At 47.9% G+C, this 19,914-nt stretch overlaps 1 protein-coding gene across 1 annotated transcript in view; it reads right to left on the bottom strand.

Moving 5' to 3' along the window:
- Positions 1 to 19,914, bottom strand: part of syt13 (synaptotagmin XIII) — a 91,133-nt gene that overhangs the window by 27,967 nt on the left and 43,252 nt on the right. Inside the window, exon 3 of the mRNA XM_086007563.1 lies at positions 472 to 606. Coding sequence (XP_085863689.1) covers positions 472 to 606 — 135 coding nt within the window. The remainder of the gene's footprint in view (positions 1 to 471; positions 607 to 19,914) is intronic.

Here is a 19,914-nt window from a genome sequence, read left to right as displayed (position 1 = left end):
AGATGAGCACTTGAAACGCCATAGCATACAAGGCTACGGACCAAATGCTGGAAAATGGGATTAGAATAGACAGGGCTTGATGGCCGGAGCAGACACGATGGGCCAAAGGGTCTCTTTCTGTGCTGTATAACTCTATGACTCTATTATCCCAAATACTGATTATATATGTTTGGGTGTGGGGGGACTAATTGGGCCGTACCATGCTGAAAGGTCATTACCTTGTGTAATGTGTTTTGAGTTTATTAACAGGCAATATAGTGATGTAATCCACAGCATAACAACACCGTCCATGGTCTGTAAACACTGGTCACATTACTACACATTATTGGTTCATTTGTGTGGGGTCTCATTATGGTGAGTAATAGCAAAACAACACTCAGCTCCTCCAGAACCGAGTGATTATTTATTTTTTCCTCAAGGTAACCACCTCCTTTACACTGTGCTCTTAATAGTACTGAACCAACGCTGCACCTTCAATAATGGTGAGATGCAGTTCCGACTTGTGATGGTTATGTTTCATTGCATAATGCAGCTTCACAGCCTCCATCCAATCCTCAGATATTTCGCTCTCCAAGTCGTCTGATAGAGAAACGGCATCAACGGCAGCTGACATTTAAATAGAAAGAAGGAATGGTAGTGAACTATGGTTTGGGTAAAGCATAAGCAAAAGTTTCTAACACAATCTTACCTTAAGGTCTTCCCACAACCACCCACCTAACCAGTTGCAGTTACCTCTAAACACAGTACTTTATCCTGTGAATTCCTATATCACGAACTGTAATGTCTTAAGAATTGGCCAATATTCTATAAGTCCCTATATCATGGCCTAATATGTGTAGTTCTACATGATGGACTGATTATCTCTAAGATCCTGCATGAGAGGCCAATATCCTATAAACCCTAGATCATGCTAACCAGTAACATCACAATATATACCATATATGTATCTGTATGTAAAGGTCTTTCATCTGGCATGCACCCATCATACTTCCAATGTCAGACATCACACTTCAGACATCAGGAGTCTCATTTTAAAACATCAAAAGTATATTAAAAAATGTTAAAAGCAGTGACATTGCTGGCCCATTCTGACCTGACCTTTAATTAACCTAACGTTTTACAATTAGGCTTGAGGGACCTTAAAGAATCAGGCAGTTGCATTTTAGACACAGAACAATATATTATTGGGGAAAAATTCAGTTGGTAGCGCCACCCGTTAGCGCCTTAAGAGGGCGCTAAGTGGGGCACAAACCAACTAGCGCCCGGGCGCGGCCATGTTTGCGCCGCTCAGGAAATTAACTAGACATTTTGCAGCGTCGCTAAACACTACCGCCACGATCTCCTGCGCCAGCAGATCGTGACGTCAGTTGAGTGCGCAACGCCCCGGTAGCGCCCCGGACTGGAAGTTGAGTGGCGCCCCCTGCCTTGACATTGCCGCTATCAACGACAGGTTGAGGGGAGCGTTTTGCAGTCAGGAAGGGACTGGGGGGGCGCTATTTAAAGGCGACCGCTTCCTGCCTTTTTTTGTTGGTGACATTTTTGAACCACACTTTCTGAGAGAGAGAGAGAGAGACTTCTGGAGAGATTCAACGTTGTGTGAAGGAGTTTTGCATACTGAGCAGCACTTTGCAGGTTCATTTTGATTTGCCCTTCCTTGTATCTGTTTAGAAGAGACTGTGGGGGCTGCACTCTGAGCTCTTTCCCTGGGTCTCTCCATTGTTCTTTCCAGCAGATTTGATGTACAGGTCTCTCCAGGCCGAGATTCAAGGCTGCAATGAACAGGATGTGGATGGAGACCAAGATCAACCCTCCCCTTTAAGATAAAAACAGAAAATGCTGGAGAAACTCAGCAGGTCAGGCAGCATCTGTGAAGAGAGAAACAGAGTTAACGTTTCAGGTCGATGACCATTCATCAGAACTCCCCTTTAAGAATTGGCTGGTGCCAGTGTGTCTGTGTTCCATTGCTGACTGACATCACATGAGCTTCGCCAGCGCTGTGAGGTAGCGCCTCGTTCCTTGGCCTTTGCGCCTTAAGACAGATGTGAAGCACCTGATTTAGCGCTCCAAACACCTCCAGGGGCGATAAAAGTCAAGTTTGCTGTCGGAGGTGATAATTAGCGCCAGGCGCTAAACTTTGTGCACGGCTGATAATGGTGCCCCAAACGGGGCGATACTGAATTTTTCCTGTTGTGTATGTACCTTTAAGAGAAGAACTGATTTTATACTGCAGTACCGGCAGTGACCACACCTGTATATAAAGCCATAGCAGGCTTCTGTACTTCAGTCTTAGGTATTTACTGAACAGAGGGTAACTTGTTATTATTGTTCTCCTGCAGTCCGTGTATTATTGATACTCGGACACTACACTGGCGACGAACAGGTTCGAACTCACCTGCAGTACTGCATCACCTCACGGGGATCTTTCCCTGAGAAGAAGCTTCTTGGAGGTCGAAGTCAGAGCAACGGGCATCGACCGCGGGCAACCGCCCAAGGATCCGTCGGAGTTCGGAGAATTGCAGGGGAGGCTGTGGAGAGCTGGGCTTGGCTCCCCAGTCAAGGTGTTCCAGCAAATCGTGCTCGTAGCAGGTAGTGCGCTGACCCTTCCGGACTGCGGCGGGCTCGAGCTTGATCGAGCGGCTCTGCAAAGGGGCCGTGCAGCGTCGTCGGGAGGAAAGAGAGAGAGAGAGAGAGGGTGGAGCGCACATGGCGCGGTCGGTGCTCAAGAACCGGGCAGCGTAGAGAAAATAAAACGAGGGGAAGGAGAAGTGAGATGCGCCGAAGCCGCGGGTCGCCGCCATTACCCTGTAGAACGCTAGGAGCAACGTGGCAGCAAGGGGAAGAAGGAAAAGCGCGGGAGGCGCCATTTTAATCCATTGGGGAAGAAGAAAAAGCGCGGGAGGCGCCATTTTAAATCACCCAAGATGCCGAAGAGTGGCAGTATCACTGCTTTCGACAACGAGGTAGAAGACTGGACCAAGTATGTGGAAAGAATTGAAGTGTACTGCAAGGCAAATGGGGTGGCCGATGGAAAGAAGGCGTCGGTATTATTAAATTTGATGGGCGCGAGAACGTACGGCCTATTGCGGAATTTAATTACCCCAGCTAAACCAATGGAGAAAAGTTTTGAAGAGATTGTTAATATCTTACAGGAACACCTAAACCCTACACCGCTGCCGATAGCAGAAAGATTCAAGTTCCATAAAAGAAACCAGCACAAAGATGAGAGCAATGCTGACTATCTTACGGAACTACGCAAGTTATCGAAGCACTGCCAGTTCGGAGCAGGACTGGCAGACACCTTACGGGATAAGTTTGTCTGCGGGCTCCAGAGTGAAGGAACCCAGAAACGACTACTTTCGGAAAAGGACCTGACGCTAGAACAGGCTTTCAGCATGGCAGCATCCTACGAAGCAGCAGCACGGGGAGCTGCGGAAATACAACAGAAACCACAAGAATACAGCGCTAACAAAATGGCGTATGGAGCGGAAAAGTGCTATCGCTGCGGCAGAACAACCCATGATCAGAAGGACTGCTGGTTTAAGGACAAAGTATGCAGGCAATGTGGGAAAATGGGACACATAGCAAGAGTCTGCAGGTCGGGAAAGAAAACCAACACTACAAGAACTACTAAGGAAAAGTACAAGAAAGTAAAGAAATTGACAGACAGTAGTTCGGAAGATCAGGAGAGTGATAATGACTCCGGGAGCAGGAGACTTAGTTGTCTAAAGTTACACAACGTGATCGCAAAGGAGGATCACCGAACCATTTGGGTCACCCTCATGATAGCAGGGTCCCCAGTAAAGATGGAATTGGACACAGGATCAGCCCTAACTGTCATGAATCGACGAGACTATGAGCGGCTATTCTCACACATACCCTTGAAGGACACGTCCATTGTATTGAAGACATACACGGGGCAAAAAGTCTACCCCAGAGGAAAAATAAGGGTGCCAGTTAAATACAACGGCAAGGAAACACAGAAACTGTATCTATATATACTACAAGATGGAGGACCACCATTATTGGGACGTGAATGGATCCGAAAAATACAATTGGATTGGCATTCCATTCAGGCGCTAACTGTGACTGACAAAAAGGATGATGACGTCACACCTGGACGACTGTCAAAAATTCTAACTGACGCGAAAGAGGTGTTCCAACAAGGACTTGGCACTCTAAAAGGAGTAACGGCAATGATAAAAATCTAAGATAACGCAAACCCAACATTTTTTAAGGCCAGATCGGTACCGTACACGATCCGCCCAGCCGTTGAAGCAGAGCTGGAGAGTCTGGAGCATTCGGGTATGCTGTCCAAGGTAGACTGGAGTGAGTGGGCCACACCCATCGTTCCTGTAATGAAGAAATCATTGAGCAGCACGCCTGGGGAGCCGAAGAAGGTTCGCATCTGTGGGGACTTCAAGGTAACTGTGAACCCAGTCCTGCACACAGTACAATATCCACTTCCACGGATAGAAGATATTTTCGCCTCACTATCTGGAGGGAAACGCTTTACAAAGATTGATCTGGCCCAAGCGTAGCTACAAATGGAGGTGGAAGAAGCATCTAGGAAATACCTCACGATAAACACTCACAAAGGCCTTTACCAGTACAATCGACTGGTATTCGGGGTAGCATCAGCCCCGGCTATTTGGCAGAGGGTGATGGAACAAGTCCTGCAAGGGATCCCGGGGACCCAGTGTTATTTGGACGACATCCTGGTTACGTGCGAAAATGACAGTGAACACCTTGCCAACCTGGAGCAGGTGCTCACTAGATTACAGGAATATGGGCTACGAGCCAACTGCCCCAAATGCGAGTTCTTCAGGAGACAAATCTCGTATTGTGGCCACATGATTGATGAGGAAGGGTTGCATAAGTCACCAGACAAGATTGAGGCTGTAGTCAAGGCTCCAGCACCGGAAAATGTGTCGCAACTGAGGTCGTTTCTCGGGTTGGTGAACTACTACCATAAGTTCTTGCCGAATTTATCTACAATTCTGCACCCACTGAACGCCCTGCTGCAAACTGGAGTAACATGGAAATGGAGTGATGAGTGTAAGCGTGCCTTTCAGAAATGTAAATGCCTAATCACTTCAAAAGAAGTATTGGCTCACTACAATCCAACACTACCGATTCGGTTAGCATGTGCTGGGTCTCCCTATGGCATCGGAGCGGTGCTGTCACACAAATTCCTTGACGGTTCAGAGAGACCAATAGCCTTTGCGTTGCGCTCGTTAACCTCAGCCGAGCGTAACTATGCCCAGATTGACAGGGAGGCCCTCAGCCTGGTGTGGGGGGTGAAGAAGTTCAATCACTATCTGCACGGGCAGAAATTCACCCTACTGACTGATCATCAGCCCCTGGTCTCCATTTTTAACCCAAAGAAGGGCGTTCCGGTGATGGCGGCGCAACGGCTGCAAAGATGGTCACTTTTTCTAGGGGCACATCAGTACAACATAGAGTACAAGGGTACGAAACAGCATGGAAATGCTGATGGGCTGTCGCGCCTACCGTTGCCTACGGTAGAGGAAGCACCTGCAGTGGACCCTGTTGAGATATTCCATGTGACCATAGTCGAATGTCTACCTGTTACAAACTCAAGTATAGAGAAGGAAACCCGAAATTACCCGACACTCTCTCGGGTCTATGATTTGACGGTGAAGGGATGGCCAGCACATGGTGACTCACTGACAGCTGTTCTCTCCTTGGCGAGAATGCTGGCGTCAGTGTGCTGGGGGACCTTGATGTGTGGATCCCGAGTGGTAATTCCACCCAAATTGAAGGATAGAGTGCTCAATGAGCTTCATGAGGGTCATCTGGGAGGGGTAAAAATGAAGAGCCTAGCCAGGGCGTTTGTGTGGTGGCTGGGAATCGATAAAGAAATCGAGGATATGACCAAGAGATGCACAGGATGCCAGAAGGTCCAAAACGCTCCACCACAGGCCCCGCTACATCCATGGAAGTGGCCCTCATCTCCATGGCAACGGGTACACATTGATTTTGCTGGTCCATTTATGGACTCCATGTTTCTAATCGCCATGGACGCCCATTCGAAATGGCCAGAGGTCATCAAAATGTCCTCCACCACCACGGAGAAAACTATTGCAGTCCTACAGACCATCTTCGCCAGGAATGGCTTGCCAGAACAGATTTGCTCCAACAATGGGCCACAGTTTGTGTCCGAGGATTTCCGGAGGTTTCTGAGGAATAATGGGGTGAAACATTACACATCTGCCCCATATCATCCAGCCAGAAATAGATTGGCTGAGAGGTTTGTTCAGACCTTTAAAAAGGCAATAAAGGCGATGTATAATGACGACATACCACTACAACACAAGGTGGATAATTTCTTGTTTGCTTACCGGAATGCGACACATGCAGTCACCAACCAAGCTCCAGCCATAATGTTCTTCAACCGAAGGCTAAGATGTTGCCTGGATTTGCTCAAACCAAACATAAGACGAGATGTTGAGGATAAGCAATTCCAGCACATCAATGAGAAGCCAACCAGGAGCTTCAAGATAGGGCAACCAGTCTTGGCCCGCGACTACCGAACAGAAAAATGGCAGCCAGGAATGATATGCACACAGCAGGGACCGCTAATGTACACAGTGGACGTTGGAGAGAGCATCGTGAGACGCCATGCTGACCAGATTCTAGAGTCACAGGAACAAGCCAAAACCATACCACGAGCATGTGCACCTGGTAATAAACCCGAAGTACAGATTGCGTCTACCTCAGAAGCAGTGGTATTGGAAGCTGACAAACCAACCAATGACAATGAGCCAGAATCAACTCCGCCGCAAGAACAGGATACTCGAGAAAGGCGCTATCCAGTCAGGATCAGGAAGCCTCCTCAAAGACTGAACTTATAAATGATTATTTCAGTTGATGTATATAGTACAGAGAAAATTGTAATTGTAATTAGTTATTATTTAGTTGTTAAATGAATGTTATGTACTGTTTATCTAAAAGGGGAGGAATTGTTGTGTATGTACCTTTAAGAGAAGAACTGATTTTATACTGCAGTACCGGCAGTGGCCACACCTGTATATAAAGCCATAGCAGGCTTCTGTACTTCAGTCTTAAGTTACCCTCTGTTCAGTAAATACCTGTTATTATTGATACTCGGGCACTACATTTCCCCTGTATGTCATATGGCATAATGCACCCATCATTGTAAAACAGTGTTACCCAAAATACCATGAGCATAGGAGGTCCACTCGTAGGCAGAAAAATACCCCTTAAAGGCTTATCCAAACTCATTGGTTGGGTCACTTCCCTGTTATAATCTACTGCCAACCATCCAATATTCTCCATATAACTGGGGGGACCTGAGGTTACAGTAAAGGTTCACTGAAGTTGAAGGCATGGTTGTATCATGTGTTATCTTCATGTCATAAATCACTAAAGGGTTGACTCCCTAAAATAGTTTAATTTTAATTCTTTCTCTTACATCCTCTCCTTTCCTCTTTTCCATACCTGTCATAGTTTTAACAGAAGGACTCTTAATGTTTCCCCACTGCTTCATGTCATAGCAACTTAGTATAGGACCTCAATATTTCGCTCCCTGGATCTTCCTCACATTCCCTCAGCCGTTCTCCCTTGTGGTATGGCACAAGCAGTACAAAGTGTGTTAAGTAGATGGTAAAGTGCCATTTACTGCCCAACTTTCACAGGCAGCAAAACGGGGACATTACAAAGGTGAACCAAGGTGAACCAATCAGCAGGAAGTTTGATTCCTCCAGCATTAATGGGGTTAATGGTTCCTCCCGGTCTCTCGTTTGTATTATTTTTAAAAAGTTGATATGTTGTCATTGTGAGCTATGGGGGCAGTTTACTGGTGGATGGACGGTGTGGCCACCAGAGGGAGACAAAGTCCCCCTCTCACTCCAATTCAGGAAGGGAATGGGAATCAAGGGGAAAACTCTCCATTGGTTGGAATCATACCTAGCACAAAGGAAGTTGGCTGTGGTTGTTGGAGGTCATTCATCTCAATCACATGACATCACTGCAGGAGTTCCTCAGGGCAGTGTCCTAGGCCCAACCATCTTCAGCTGTTTCATCAATGACCTTCCCTCCATCATAAGGACAGATGTGGGGATGTTCGCTGATGATTGCACACTGTTCAGCACCATTTGAGACTCGTCAGATACTGACGCAGTCCGTGTCCATATGCAGCAAGACCTGGACAACATTCAGACTTGGGCTGACAAGTGGCAAGTAACATTCGCACCACACAAGTGCCAGGCAATGACCATCTCCAACAAGTGAGACTCTAACCATCTCCTCTTGACATTCAATGGCATTACCATCGCTGAATCCCCCACTATCAACATCCTGGGGGTTACCATTGATCAGAAACTGAACTGGACCAGCCATATAAATACAGTGGCTACAAGAGCAGGCCAGAGGCTGGGAATTCTGCGGCGAGTGTCTCACCTCCTGACTCCCCAAAGCCTTTCCACCATCTACAAGGCACAAGTCAGGAGTGTGATGGAATACTCTCCACTTGCCTGGATGAGTGCAGCTCCAACAACACTCAAGAAGCTCGACACCATTCAGGATAAAGCAGCCCGCTTGATTGGCACTCCATCCACCACCTTCAACATTCACTCCCTCCACCACCGGCGCACTGTGGCTGCAGTGTGTACCATCTACAAGATGCACTGCAGCAACTCGCCAAAGCTCCTTCAACAGCACCTTCCAAACCCGCGACCTCTACCACTTAGAAGGACAAGGGCAGCAGACGCATGGGAACATCACCACCTACAAGTTCCCCTCCAAGCCACACACCATCCTGACTTGGACCTGTATCGCCGTTCCTTCACTGTCGCTGGGCCAAAATCCTGGAACTCCCTTCCTAACAGCATTGTGGGTGTACCTACACCATATGGACTGCAGCGGTTCAAGAAGGCGTCTTACCACCATCTTCTCAAGGGCAATTAGGGATGGGCACTAAATGCAGGCCTAGCCAGCGACGCCCACATCCCATCAATGAATTTAAAAAAAGGCAACACCCACCTCCAACACACCTGAGGCAAATCTACCCATTAGCTCAGGAGTTTAAAAGGCAAACTAGTGCAGTACCTGGGGCCAGTGCCTGAGGAGTGGGCCAGGGGCCAGGGGCCAGGGGCCAGGGGCCAGGGGCCAGGGCCGAGGGCCGAGGGCCGAGGGCCGCCGTTGAGGACCGGCTTGCAGCTGCCACAGAGAGGGTTGATGAACCCGGGTGGAATATTGTTCGGTTGTGAGAGCCTGGTGTGATCCCTGGACTGGCTGAGAAAGATCCAGTGGTAAAGTAACCCTGGCTTATTTGTTCTGTTTGAACGTCATATGTTTTTTGGATTTTGCCAGACGTGAACCTTTTCCCCGTTGTCTAAAAATAAAACACAGCTAACTGCTGTTTTCCATAGACCAATCTTGTGACTGTACTTGTGGCCTCCTGTTCCCGCATCAACACACTTTTCGGTCTAGGGGGTGGTTGATCACATCATGTACGCCCTGGAAGGTTGGCAAGAGGTCAATGTTGGCACCACCTACAGCTGCCAGTGATTTGAAGATATGAATTTCAGTTAAAGGTGTGGAGCTACAAACCACAACCCAATCCACAGTAATTAAAGCAGTGGCTTGTGACAGGCTGCGTCCATGTCCTGTTCAAGAGCAGATCTGGACATTTTTTGGGTCATGTCTGAATGGATGATCTTAAAGAGCACAAGATATATGGGAGAGTGCTTAGGAAACAATTTTTTCTGTGTGTCAAACACATTGGTTCAAGGACACCAACGCACCAAGAGTGACACTTCAGCTGCTTCCTTTCCCAGGAATAAAGGCAGTGCCTATAAAAAGCATTCCAGTGCAAAGCTGATCCATGAATAACTACCCGAATAATGTAACAAGTGAATGTCACAAAGAGCAACCCTGACACAAAACAGTTACATTTAGAGTCATCTCAGTGAATACAACAAACAGAAATCTATGGACAGTGACTAGAAAATGTAAACACTTTGCAGCTCGGTCTAGAAATCCAAGCATAAGCATTTTTGGTGTTGGAACTCGAGTGTTAGAGCTGTGCCTTGTCTGAACTCGAGTGTTAGCGCTGTGCCTTGTCTGAACTCGAGTGTTAGACTGAGCCTTGTCTGAACTCGATTGTTAGACTGTGCCTTGTCTAAACTCGATTGTTAATGCTGATCCCTGTCTGATCTTGATTGTTAACGCTGTGCCTTGTCTGAACTCGAGTGTTAGACTGAGCCATGTCTGAACTCGAGTGTTAGACTCTGCCCTGTCTGAACTCGAGTGTTAGACTGTGCCTTGTCTGAACTCGAGTGTTAGCGCTGTGCCTTGTCGGAACTCGAGTGTTAGCGCTGTGCCTTGTCTGAACTCGAGTGTTAGACTGTGCCTTGTCTGAACTCGAGTGTTAGCGCTGTGCCTTGTCGGAACTCGAGTGTTAGCGCTGTGCCTTGTCGGAACTCGGGTGTTAGCGCTGTGCCTTGTCTGAACTCGAGTGTTAGACTGTGCCTTGTCTGAACTCGAGTGTTAGACTGTGCCTTGTCTGAACTCGAGTGTTAGACTGAGCCGTGTCTGAACTCGAGTGTTAGACTGTGCCTTGTCTGAACTCGAGTGTTAGACTGTGCCTTGTCGGAACTCGAGTGTTAGACTGTGCCTTGTCTGAACTCGAGTGTTAGACTGTGCCTTGTCTGATCTCGAGTGTTAGACTGTGCCTTGTCTGAACTCGAGTGTTAGACTGTGCCTTGTCTGAACTCGAGTGTTAGACTGTGCATTGTCTGAACTCGAGTATTAGACTGTGCCTTGTCTGATCTCGAGTGTTAGACTGTGCCTTGTCTGAACTCGAGTATTAAACTGTGCCTTGTCTGAACTCGAGTGTTAGACTGTGCCTTGTCTGAACTCGAGTGTTAGACTGTGCCTTGTCTGAACTCGAGTGTTAGACTGTGCCTTGTCTGAACTCGAGTGTTAGACTGTGCCTTGTCTGATCTCGAGTGTTAGACTGTGCCTTGTCTGAACTCGAGTATTAGACTGTGCCTTGTCTGATCTCGAGTGTTAGACTGTGCCTTGTCTGAACTCGAGTATTAAACTGTGCCTTGTCTGAACTCGAGTGTTAGACTGTGCCTTGTCTGAACTCGAGTGTTAGACTGTGCCTTGTCTGAACTCGAGTGTTAGACTGTGCCTTGTCTGAACTCGAGTGTTAGTCTGTGCCTTGTCTGATCTCGAGTGTTAGACTGTGCCTTGTCTGAACTCGAGTGTTAGACTGTGCATTGTCTGAACTCGAGTGTTAGACTGTGCCTTGTCTGATCTCGAGTTAAGACTGTGCCTTGTCTGAACTCGAGTGTTAGACTGTGCCTTGTCTGAACTCGAGTGTTAGACTGTGCCTTGTCTGAACTCGAGTGTTAACGCTGTGCCTTTTCTGAACTCGAGCGTTAGACTGTGCCTTGTCTGAACTCGAGTGTTAGTGCTGTGCCTTGTCTGAACTCGAGTGTTAACGCTGTGCCTTTTCTGAACTCGAGTGTTAGACTGTGCCTTGTCTGAACTCGAGTGTTAGACTGCCTTGTCTGAACTCGAGTGTTAGACTGTGCCTTGTCTGAACTCGAGTGTTAGACTGCCTTGTCTGAACTCGAGTGTTAGACTGTGCCTTGTCTGAACTCGAGTGTTAGACTGTGCCTTGTCTGAACTCGAGTGTTAGACTGCCTTGTCTGAACTCGAGTGTTAGACTGTGCCTTGTCTGAACTCGAGTGTTAGACTGTGCCATTGAGACTCATTGAAACTTATAAAATTCTAACAGGATTGGACAGACTAGATGCAGGAAAGATGTTCCCGATGGCCGGGGACTCCAGAACCAGGGGTCACAGTCTAAGGATAAGGGGTAGGCCATTTAGGACAGAAATGAGGAGGAGTTTATTCACCCAGAGAGTGGTGAACCTGTGGAATTCTCTACCACAGAAGGCAGTAGAGGCCAATACATTAAATATATTCAAGAAGGATATATTTCTTAAGGCTAAAGGGATCCAGGGGTATGGGGAGAAAGCAGGGACCGGGTACTGAAATTGGATGATCAGCCATGATCGCATTGACTGGCGGAGCAGGCTCGAGGGGCCAGGTGGCCTACTCCTGCTCTTATTTTCTATGTTTCTATGCCATGTCTGAACTTGAGTGTTAGACATGTGCCTTTTGTGATCTCGAGTGTTAACTCTGTGCCTTGTCTGAACTCGATTGTTAACGCTGTGCTTTGTCTGAACTCGAGTGTTAATGCTGTGCCCTGTCTGAACTCGAGTGTTAGACATGTGCCTTTTGTGAACTCGAGTGTTAACTCTGTGCCTTGTCTGAACTCGATTGTTAACGCTGTGCTTTGTCTGAACTCGAGTGTTAATGCTGTGCCTTGTCTGAGCTCGAGTGTTAGAGCTGTGCCTTGTCTGAACTCGAGTGTCAGATTGTGCCTTGTCTGATCTCGAGTGTTAACGCTCTGCCTTGTCTGAACTCGAGTGTTAAACTGTGCCTTGTCTGAACTCGATTGTTAGCCTGTGCCTTGTCTGAACTCGAGTGTTAGCGCTCTACCTTGTCTGAATTCGAGTGTTAACGCTGTGCCTTGTCTGAATTCAAGTGTTAGACTGTGCCTTGCCTGAACTCGAGTGTTAGACTGTGCCTTGCCTGAACTCGAGTATTAGACTGTGCCTTGCCTGAACTCGAGTGTTAAACTGTGCCTTGTCTGAACTCGAGTATTAGACTGAGCCTTTTCTGATCTCGAGTGTTAACACTGTGCCGTGTCTGAACTCGGGTGTTAGCGCTGTGCCTTGTCTGAACTCGAGTGTTAGACTGTGCCTTGCCTGAACTCGAGTATTAGACTGTGCCTTGTCTGAACTCGAGTTTTAGTCTGTCGCTTGCCTGAACTCGTGTGTTAGACTGTGTGTTATAAATCTCATCATTCATCAAGAAACTACTTGTGAAATAACACTGGACGGCCAGCTGGAGGCGCCGTCCAAGGAGTTTAAATACTAGGGCGTCGGCCCCATCTTTCTAAGAACATTTTGTAAGACAAGGAACTAGTGAAGTACAACTAGACTTTCATGTTCTGAAACAAGTTGTTGAACGCCTTGCTTTATGCTCAAACCAAGTGCGGAGTGAGTTTTATTACGTCAATTTAATCAACTTGATATCGACTCCACGCTTTGGGTGATTTGGGAACAGCCAGCTACGACTCGAACCGTAGAAGGGAACTCAGACAAGTAATCGATCCATCATGGAGAAACTACTCAGACCTGCCCGTCTCGACCTGGACCCAAATTCACTTACAGCCGCTAAGGTATGGAAACACTGGTATCGTACCTTTAACAACTTCCTTGAGGAGTGTGGTGAGAATGTTCCTAACAAGTTACGAATGCTTGCTAATTATATATCCCCTCATGTGTTTGATTATACCGAAGACTGTGTAGACTATGACGCCGCTATCCAAATACTACAGCAGCTATATCTCAAGTCCCCAAATGAAATATTTGCTCGGCATCTACTGGCCACAACTCAACAACAGCCCGGGGAATCACTTGACGAATTCCTTCAGAAACTTCGCAGGCTCAGCAAGGATTGTAATCTTAAAGCTGTTACAGCTGAGCAGTACCAGGAGGAGTTAATTCGTCATTCCTTTATTAATGGGATTGCGTCTCTCTTCATACGTCAGCGTCTGTTGGAGAATAAAACCCTCAAGTTACAGGCTGCCTATGACCAGGCATGTTCTCTGGACTTAGCAAAGAGGAATGCTGACACCTATCTTTCACCACGTGCATGGGATGCTGCTATCACCTTTAGTGACTCTTTCGATAGGCCTGGAGTGGAAGCCCTCACGGATGATGACTCCAACCCGGCTGATGACAACCCTACCCCAGAAACCTACACTGATGACGACCCCACCCTAGCGGCATCTTGGCAATCTGGAAGGAAGTGTTTCTTCTGTGGAGGTGCGTTCCATTATAGGAAATTTTGTCCTGCTCGTAACGCGACCTGCAATCATTGCAGCAAGAAAGGTCACTTTTCTAAGGTATGCCAGTCAAGAGCTGCTGTTAGTAAGAAAGGCCACCTTTCTAAGGTATACCGGTGGAGAGCGCCTGTTAGTTTTGCAGCTACTATCTATAAAACTGCTCCTCCCCCAAGAGCCACTACTAACGTTACAGCTGCAATCTATAAAACTGCTCCTCCCCCAAGAACCACTACTAAGGTTACAGCTGTCAAGAGTAAAACTGCCCCTCCTCCCATCACAGCTGTTTTTCCCCAAAGTCTGTCCCATGCAGCCACGAAGGTTTTGGCAAATGGACACATTTTGAGTGCACTAATTGACTCATGCAGCTCTGACAGCTTCATTAGTGAGTGGGTAAGTAAGTTAAAACTGCATATTTACCCCTCGGACAGGGAAATTGCAATGGCTCTGACGACACTGACCACCAATTCTTCCGGCTTTTGTCTTGTCGACCTTATTCTCAATGGCCACACTTATTTCTCCACCCGGCTCGGGGTGCCCAAGAACCTATGCAGTGATGTGCTCCTGGGACAGGATTTCCAGAAACAACACAGAAGACTCACTTTCGAGTTTGGAGGGTCAAAGCCGGAGCTTACTATTTCTAAAGTACCGTTTTGTGTGGCGGCTTCGCTCGATGAGCCCTCCTTGTTTGCCAATCTTTCCCCCCGATGCAAGCCCGTAGTCACTAAATCACGACGTTTCAGCCAAGATGATCGATCCTTTATCGAGACAGAAATCTCTTGCCTTCTAGCTGACGGTATCATTGAGCCATGTTCATCTTCCTGGCGGGCTCAAGTCGTCGTTGTTAAAAATCCTCTGAAGCAACGCAAGAAATGTCTTTGCATCGATTACTTGCAAACTATTAACCAGTATACCGACCTGGATGCCTACCCACTACCACGCATCGATGACATGGTCCATAATCTTGCCAACTACAAGGTATTTTCAACTTTTGACTTAAAGAGCACATACCATCAAGTGCCGTTAAAGGACTCTGACAAAAAGTACACGGCCTTTGAGGCCAATGGTCGGCTTTACCAGTTTTGTCGCCTTCCATTTGGGGTCACCAATGGGGTGGCCGTCTTTCAACGGGCAATGGATAGCCTAGTAAAACAGGAGAACTTAACGGACACTTTTCCATATCTGGATAATATCATCATTGCTGGTCATGACCAGAAGAAGCATGATGCCAACCTCCAAAAAATTTTTGACGTTCTCCGTCGTCGCAACTTAACCTTAAATGAGTCCAAATCTGTGAAATCAGTACCATCAGTCAACATCCTTGGCTACTGGGTGGGCAACGGTGTCATCAAACCGGATCCGGAGCGACTTCGTCCGCTTCAGGAGCTCCCTCCCCCTACGAATCTCGGCTCTCTTCGTTGGGCACTCGGCATGTTCGCCTATTATGCGAAATGGATACCCCACTTCTCCGACAAGATCCAGCCCCTGCTTCACGCAAAGTCATTTCCATTAGAGGCAACGGCTATTTCAGCTTTCAACTTCCTCAAGCGACAACTGGAAAAAGCCACGCTTCGTTCCATTGATGAAAATCTTCCTTTCGTGGTCGAGTGCGATGCATCGGATGTGGCAATCTCTGCTACCTTGCATCAAGGTGGTCGACCCGTTGCATTTCTGTCCAGAACTTTGCAGGGTAGCGAGCTCCATTATCCTCCTGTCGAGAAGGAGGCTACGGCCATCATCAAAGCGGTACATAAATGGAGTCATTTTCTCGCTCGTCGCCATTTCACACTTATAACCGATCAGCGCTCCGTGGCCTTTATGCTGGATAACCGGAAACGCACTAAGATCAAAAATAACAAAATACAACTCTGGCGGATGGAATTGGCTGCCTTTGGATACACCATACATTATCGACCCGGCAAAGAGAATGTGGCCCCAGATACCCTCACGCGGGCATTCTGCTCTTCTATGTCAACTTCGACTCTGGCGGATCTTCATACTGACTTATGCCATCCTGGCGTTACCCGTATGTTGCACTTTGTGCGATCTAAAAATCTCCCATTTTCTACGGAAGATGTGAAAAGAACGTGCTCCTCCTGTAGAATTTGTGCGGAATTAAACCGCAATTCTTCCATCCATCGGATGGCTCGCTCATACACGCTATGCAGCCTATGCAACATTGACTTTAAAGGGCCATTGCCTTCCTCAACGCAAAACATCTACTTACTGACTGTCATAAATCGCAACTTCTACAAAAAGCAACTCAGGAAGTACTACTGGACGGCCAGCTGAGGGCGCCGTCCGAGGAGTATAAATACTCGGGCGTGGGCCCAACTTGGCCAGAGACGATCTGGAAACAGGAAGCTAGTGACTACTAACTAGACCTCCATGTTTTGCTACAAGTCGATTAAAGCCTTGCTTTATGTACAACCAAGTGCGTAGTGAGTCTTTATTACGTCACTGACTATGGTGGACGAATACTCACGTTTTCCCTTTGCTTTCCCCTGTCCCAATATGCTTACTTCCACAGTGATCAAATGCCTTGACCAAGTCTTTTCCCTTTGCGGTACGGCCAATTTCATCCACACTGATCGGGGTCCCTCCTTCATGTCAAGCGAACTCAAAAATTATCTCTCCCAACGGGGAATCGCCACAAGTAAAACGACACCATACCATCCCATCAGTAACGGACAGGTTGAGAGATACAACGCTATCATTTGGAACGCTGTTCGTCTTGCGCTGAGGTCACGCAACCTACCAGACCAGCAGTGGGAAACTATGCTCCCTGACACGTTGCATTCCATCAGGTCTCTCCTTTTCTACGTCTACCAATGTCACACCTCACGAGCAATTCTTCAACTTCCAGCGTCGCTCCACCCATGGGACGTCTCTACCATCATGGTTGGCAGCTCCCGGCCCCGTGCTGCTCTGAAAATTCGTCCAATCATCTAAAACCGATCCTCTCGTCAATGAGGTAGAACTCACGGACGTCAACCCCACGTACGCGCATGTGCGGTACCCTGATGACCGGGAGTCCAACGTTTCACTCTGGGACCTGGCTCCCTGTCCGGCCAGTTCCATGGACCCAACCGATAGAGGGACCCACGGGGATGATGCCGACACTCTGTGCTCCCCCGAAGATGACGCCATACCTGGGGTATCGAGAGATCTGCCAGCTGCCCCACCGGATCCACTCGGGGAGCCGAGCGCTCCCCGTGGGATGGCCACCCGAAGCCAGGACGCTGGTCAATCCCCGGTTATCCAACAGGTTGAAGCCAGTTCTGCGCCTGTGGGGACCCGCACCTAGAGTCACGATCTCCCCAGCCTCCCTCGGGTCGATCAGAGCAACACGGGCCCTGTCGATCCACCGGTACGGATCAAGCGGCCCAGGGACTAAGACACAGTCCGGGGAGACGTACCTTCTGGCCATAAACAAAAATCTAAAAGACTGCGGCTATTCGTGGTCTGCCTGACCCGCCTAAGAGGAAGTCGTCAGACTTCCAAATCTTTTAGGCAGGAAGAATGTTATAAATCTCATCATTCATCAAGAATCTACTCGTGAAATAACGCTGGATGGCCAGCTGGTGGTGCCGTCCAAGGAATATAAATACTCGGGCGTCGGCCCCAGCTTAGCAGGGACATTTTGTAAGGCAAGGAACTAGTGAAGTACAACTAGACCTCCATGTTCTGAAACAAGTTGATTAATGCTTTATGCTCAAACCAAGTGCGTAGTGAGTTTTACTACGTCACTGCGCCTAGTCAGAACTCGAGTGTTAGACTGTGCCTAGTCAGAACTCGAGTGTTAGACTGTGCCTTGTCTGATCTCGAGTGTTAGACTGTGCCTAGTCAGAACTCGAGTGTTAGACTGTGCCGAGTCAGAACTCGAGTGTTAGACTGTGCCTTGTCTGAACTCGAGTGTTAGCGCTGTGCCTTGTCTGAACTCGACTGTTAATGCTGTGCCTTGTCTGATCTCGAGTGTTAGACTGTGCCTTGTCTGAACTCGAGTGTTAGACTGTACCTTGTCTGAACTCGAGTGTTAGACTGTGCATTGTCTGAACTCGAGTGTTAGACTGTGCCTTGTCTGAACTCGAGTGTTAGACTGTGCCTTGTCTGAACTCGAGTGTTAGACTGTGCCTTGTCTGAACTCGAGTGTTAGACTGTGCCTTGTCTGAACTCGAGTGTTAGACTGTGCCTTGTCTGATCTCGAGTGTTAGACTGTGCCTTGTCTGAACTCGAGTGTTAGACTGTGCCTTGTCTGATCTCGAGTGTTAGACTGTGCCTTGTCTGAACTCGAGTGTTAGACTGTGCCTTGTCTGATCTCGAGTGTTAGACTGTGCATTGTCTGATCTCGAGTGTTAGACTGTGCCTTGTCTGATCTCGAGTGTTAGACTGTGCATTGTCTGATCTCGAGTGTTAGACTGTGCCTTGTCTGAACTCGAGTGTTAGACTGTGCCTAGTCAGAACTCGAGTGTTAGACTGTGCCCTGTCTGATCTCGAGTGTTAGACTGTGCCTTGTCTGAACTCAAGTGTTAGACTGCGCCTTGTCTGATCTCGAGTGTTAGACTGTGCCTTGTCTGAACTCGAGTGTTAGACTGTGCCTTGTCTGATCTCGAGTGTTAACGCTGTGCCTTGTCTGATCTCGAGTGTTAACGCTGTGCCTTGTCTGATCTCGAGTGTTAGACTGTGCCTTGTCTGATCTCGAGTGTTAACGCTGTGCCTTGTCTGAACTCGAGTGTTAGACTGTGCATTGTCTGAACTCGAGTGTTAGACTGTGCCTTGTCTGAACTCGAGTGTTAGACTGTGCCTTGTCTGATCTCGAGTGTTAGACTGTGCCTTGTCTGATCTCGAGTGTTAGACTGTGCCTTGTCTGATCTCGAGTGTTAGACTGTGCCTTGTCTGATCTCGAGTGTTAGACTGTGCCGTGTCTGATCTCGAGTGTTCAACTGTGCCTTGTCAGAACTCGAGTGTTAGACTGTGCCTTGTCTGAACTCGAGTGTTAGACTGTGCCTTGTCTGATCTCGAGTGTTAGACTGTGCCTTGTCTGATCTCGAGTGTTAGACTGTGCCTTGTCTGAACTCGAGTGTTAGACTGTGCCTTGTCTGAACTCGAGTGTTAGACTGTGCCTTGTCTGATCTCGAGTGTTAGACTGTGCCTAGTCAGAACTCGAGTGTTAGACTGTGCATTGTCTGATCTCGAGTGTTAGACTGTGCCTTGTCTGAACTCGAGTGTTAGACTGTGCATTGTCTGAACTCGAGTGTTAGACTGTGCCCAGTCAGAACTCGAGTGTTAGACTGTGCCTTGTCTGAACTCGAGTGTTAGACTGTGCATTGTCTGAACTCGAGTGTTAGACTGTGCCTAGTCAGAACTCGAGTGTTAGACTGTGCATTGTCTGAACTCGAGTGTTAGACTGTGCCTAGTCAGAACTCGAGTGTTAGACTGTGCCTTGTCTGATCTCGAGTGTTAGACTGTGCCTTGTCTGAACTCGAGTGTTAGACTGTGCCTTGTCTGATCTCGAGTGTTAGACTGTGCCTTGTCTGAACTCGAGTGTTAGACTGTGCATTGTCTGAACTCGAGTGTTAGACTGTGCCTTGTCTGAACTCGAGTGTTAGACTGTGCCTTGTCTGATCTCGAGTGTTAGACTGTGCCTTGTCTTAACTCGAGTGTTAGACTGCGCCTTGTCTGATCTCGAGTGTTAGACTGTGCCTAGTCAGAACTCGAGTGTTAGACTGTGCCTTGTCTGATCTCGAGTGTTAGACTGTGCCTTGTCTGAACTCGAGTGTTAGACTGTGCATTGTCTGAACTCGAGTGTTAGACTGTGCCTTGTCTGATCTCGAGTGTTAGACTGTGCCTTGTCTGATCTCGAGTGTTAGACTGTGCCGTGTCTGATCTCGAGTGTTCAACTGTGCCTTGTCAGAACTCGAGTGTTAGACTGTGCCTTG

Source organism: Somniosus microcephalus, chromosome 15, assembly GCF_052327205.1.
Source record: "Somniosus microcephalus isolate GS21.2 chromosome 15, FLI_Smic_1.0, whole genome shotgun sequence".
NCBI classification, from domain to species: domain Eukaryota; kingdom Metazoa; phylum Chordata; class Chondrichthyes; order Squaliformes; family Somniosidae; genus Somniosus; species Somniosus microcephalus.
The sequence above is the reverse complement of the archived record's forward strand: the minus strand, read 5'-3'. Positions and strand labels throughout refer to the sequence as shown.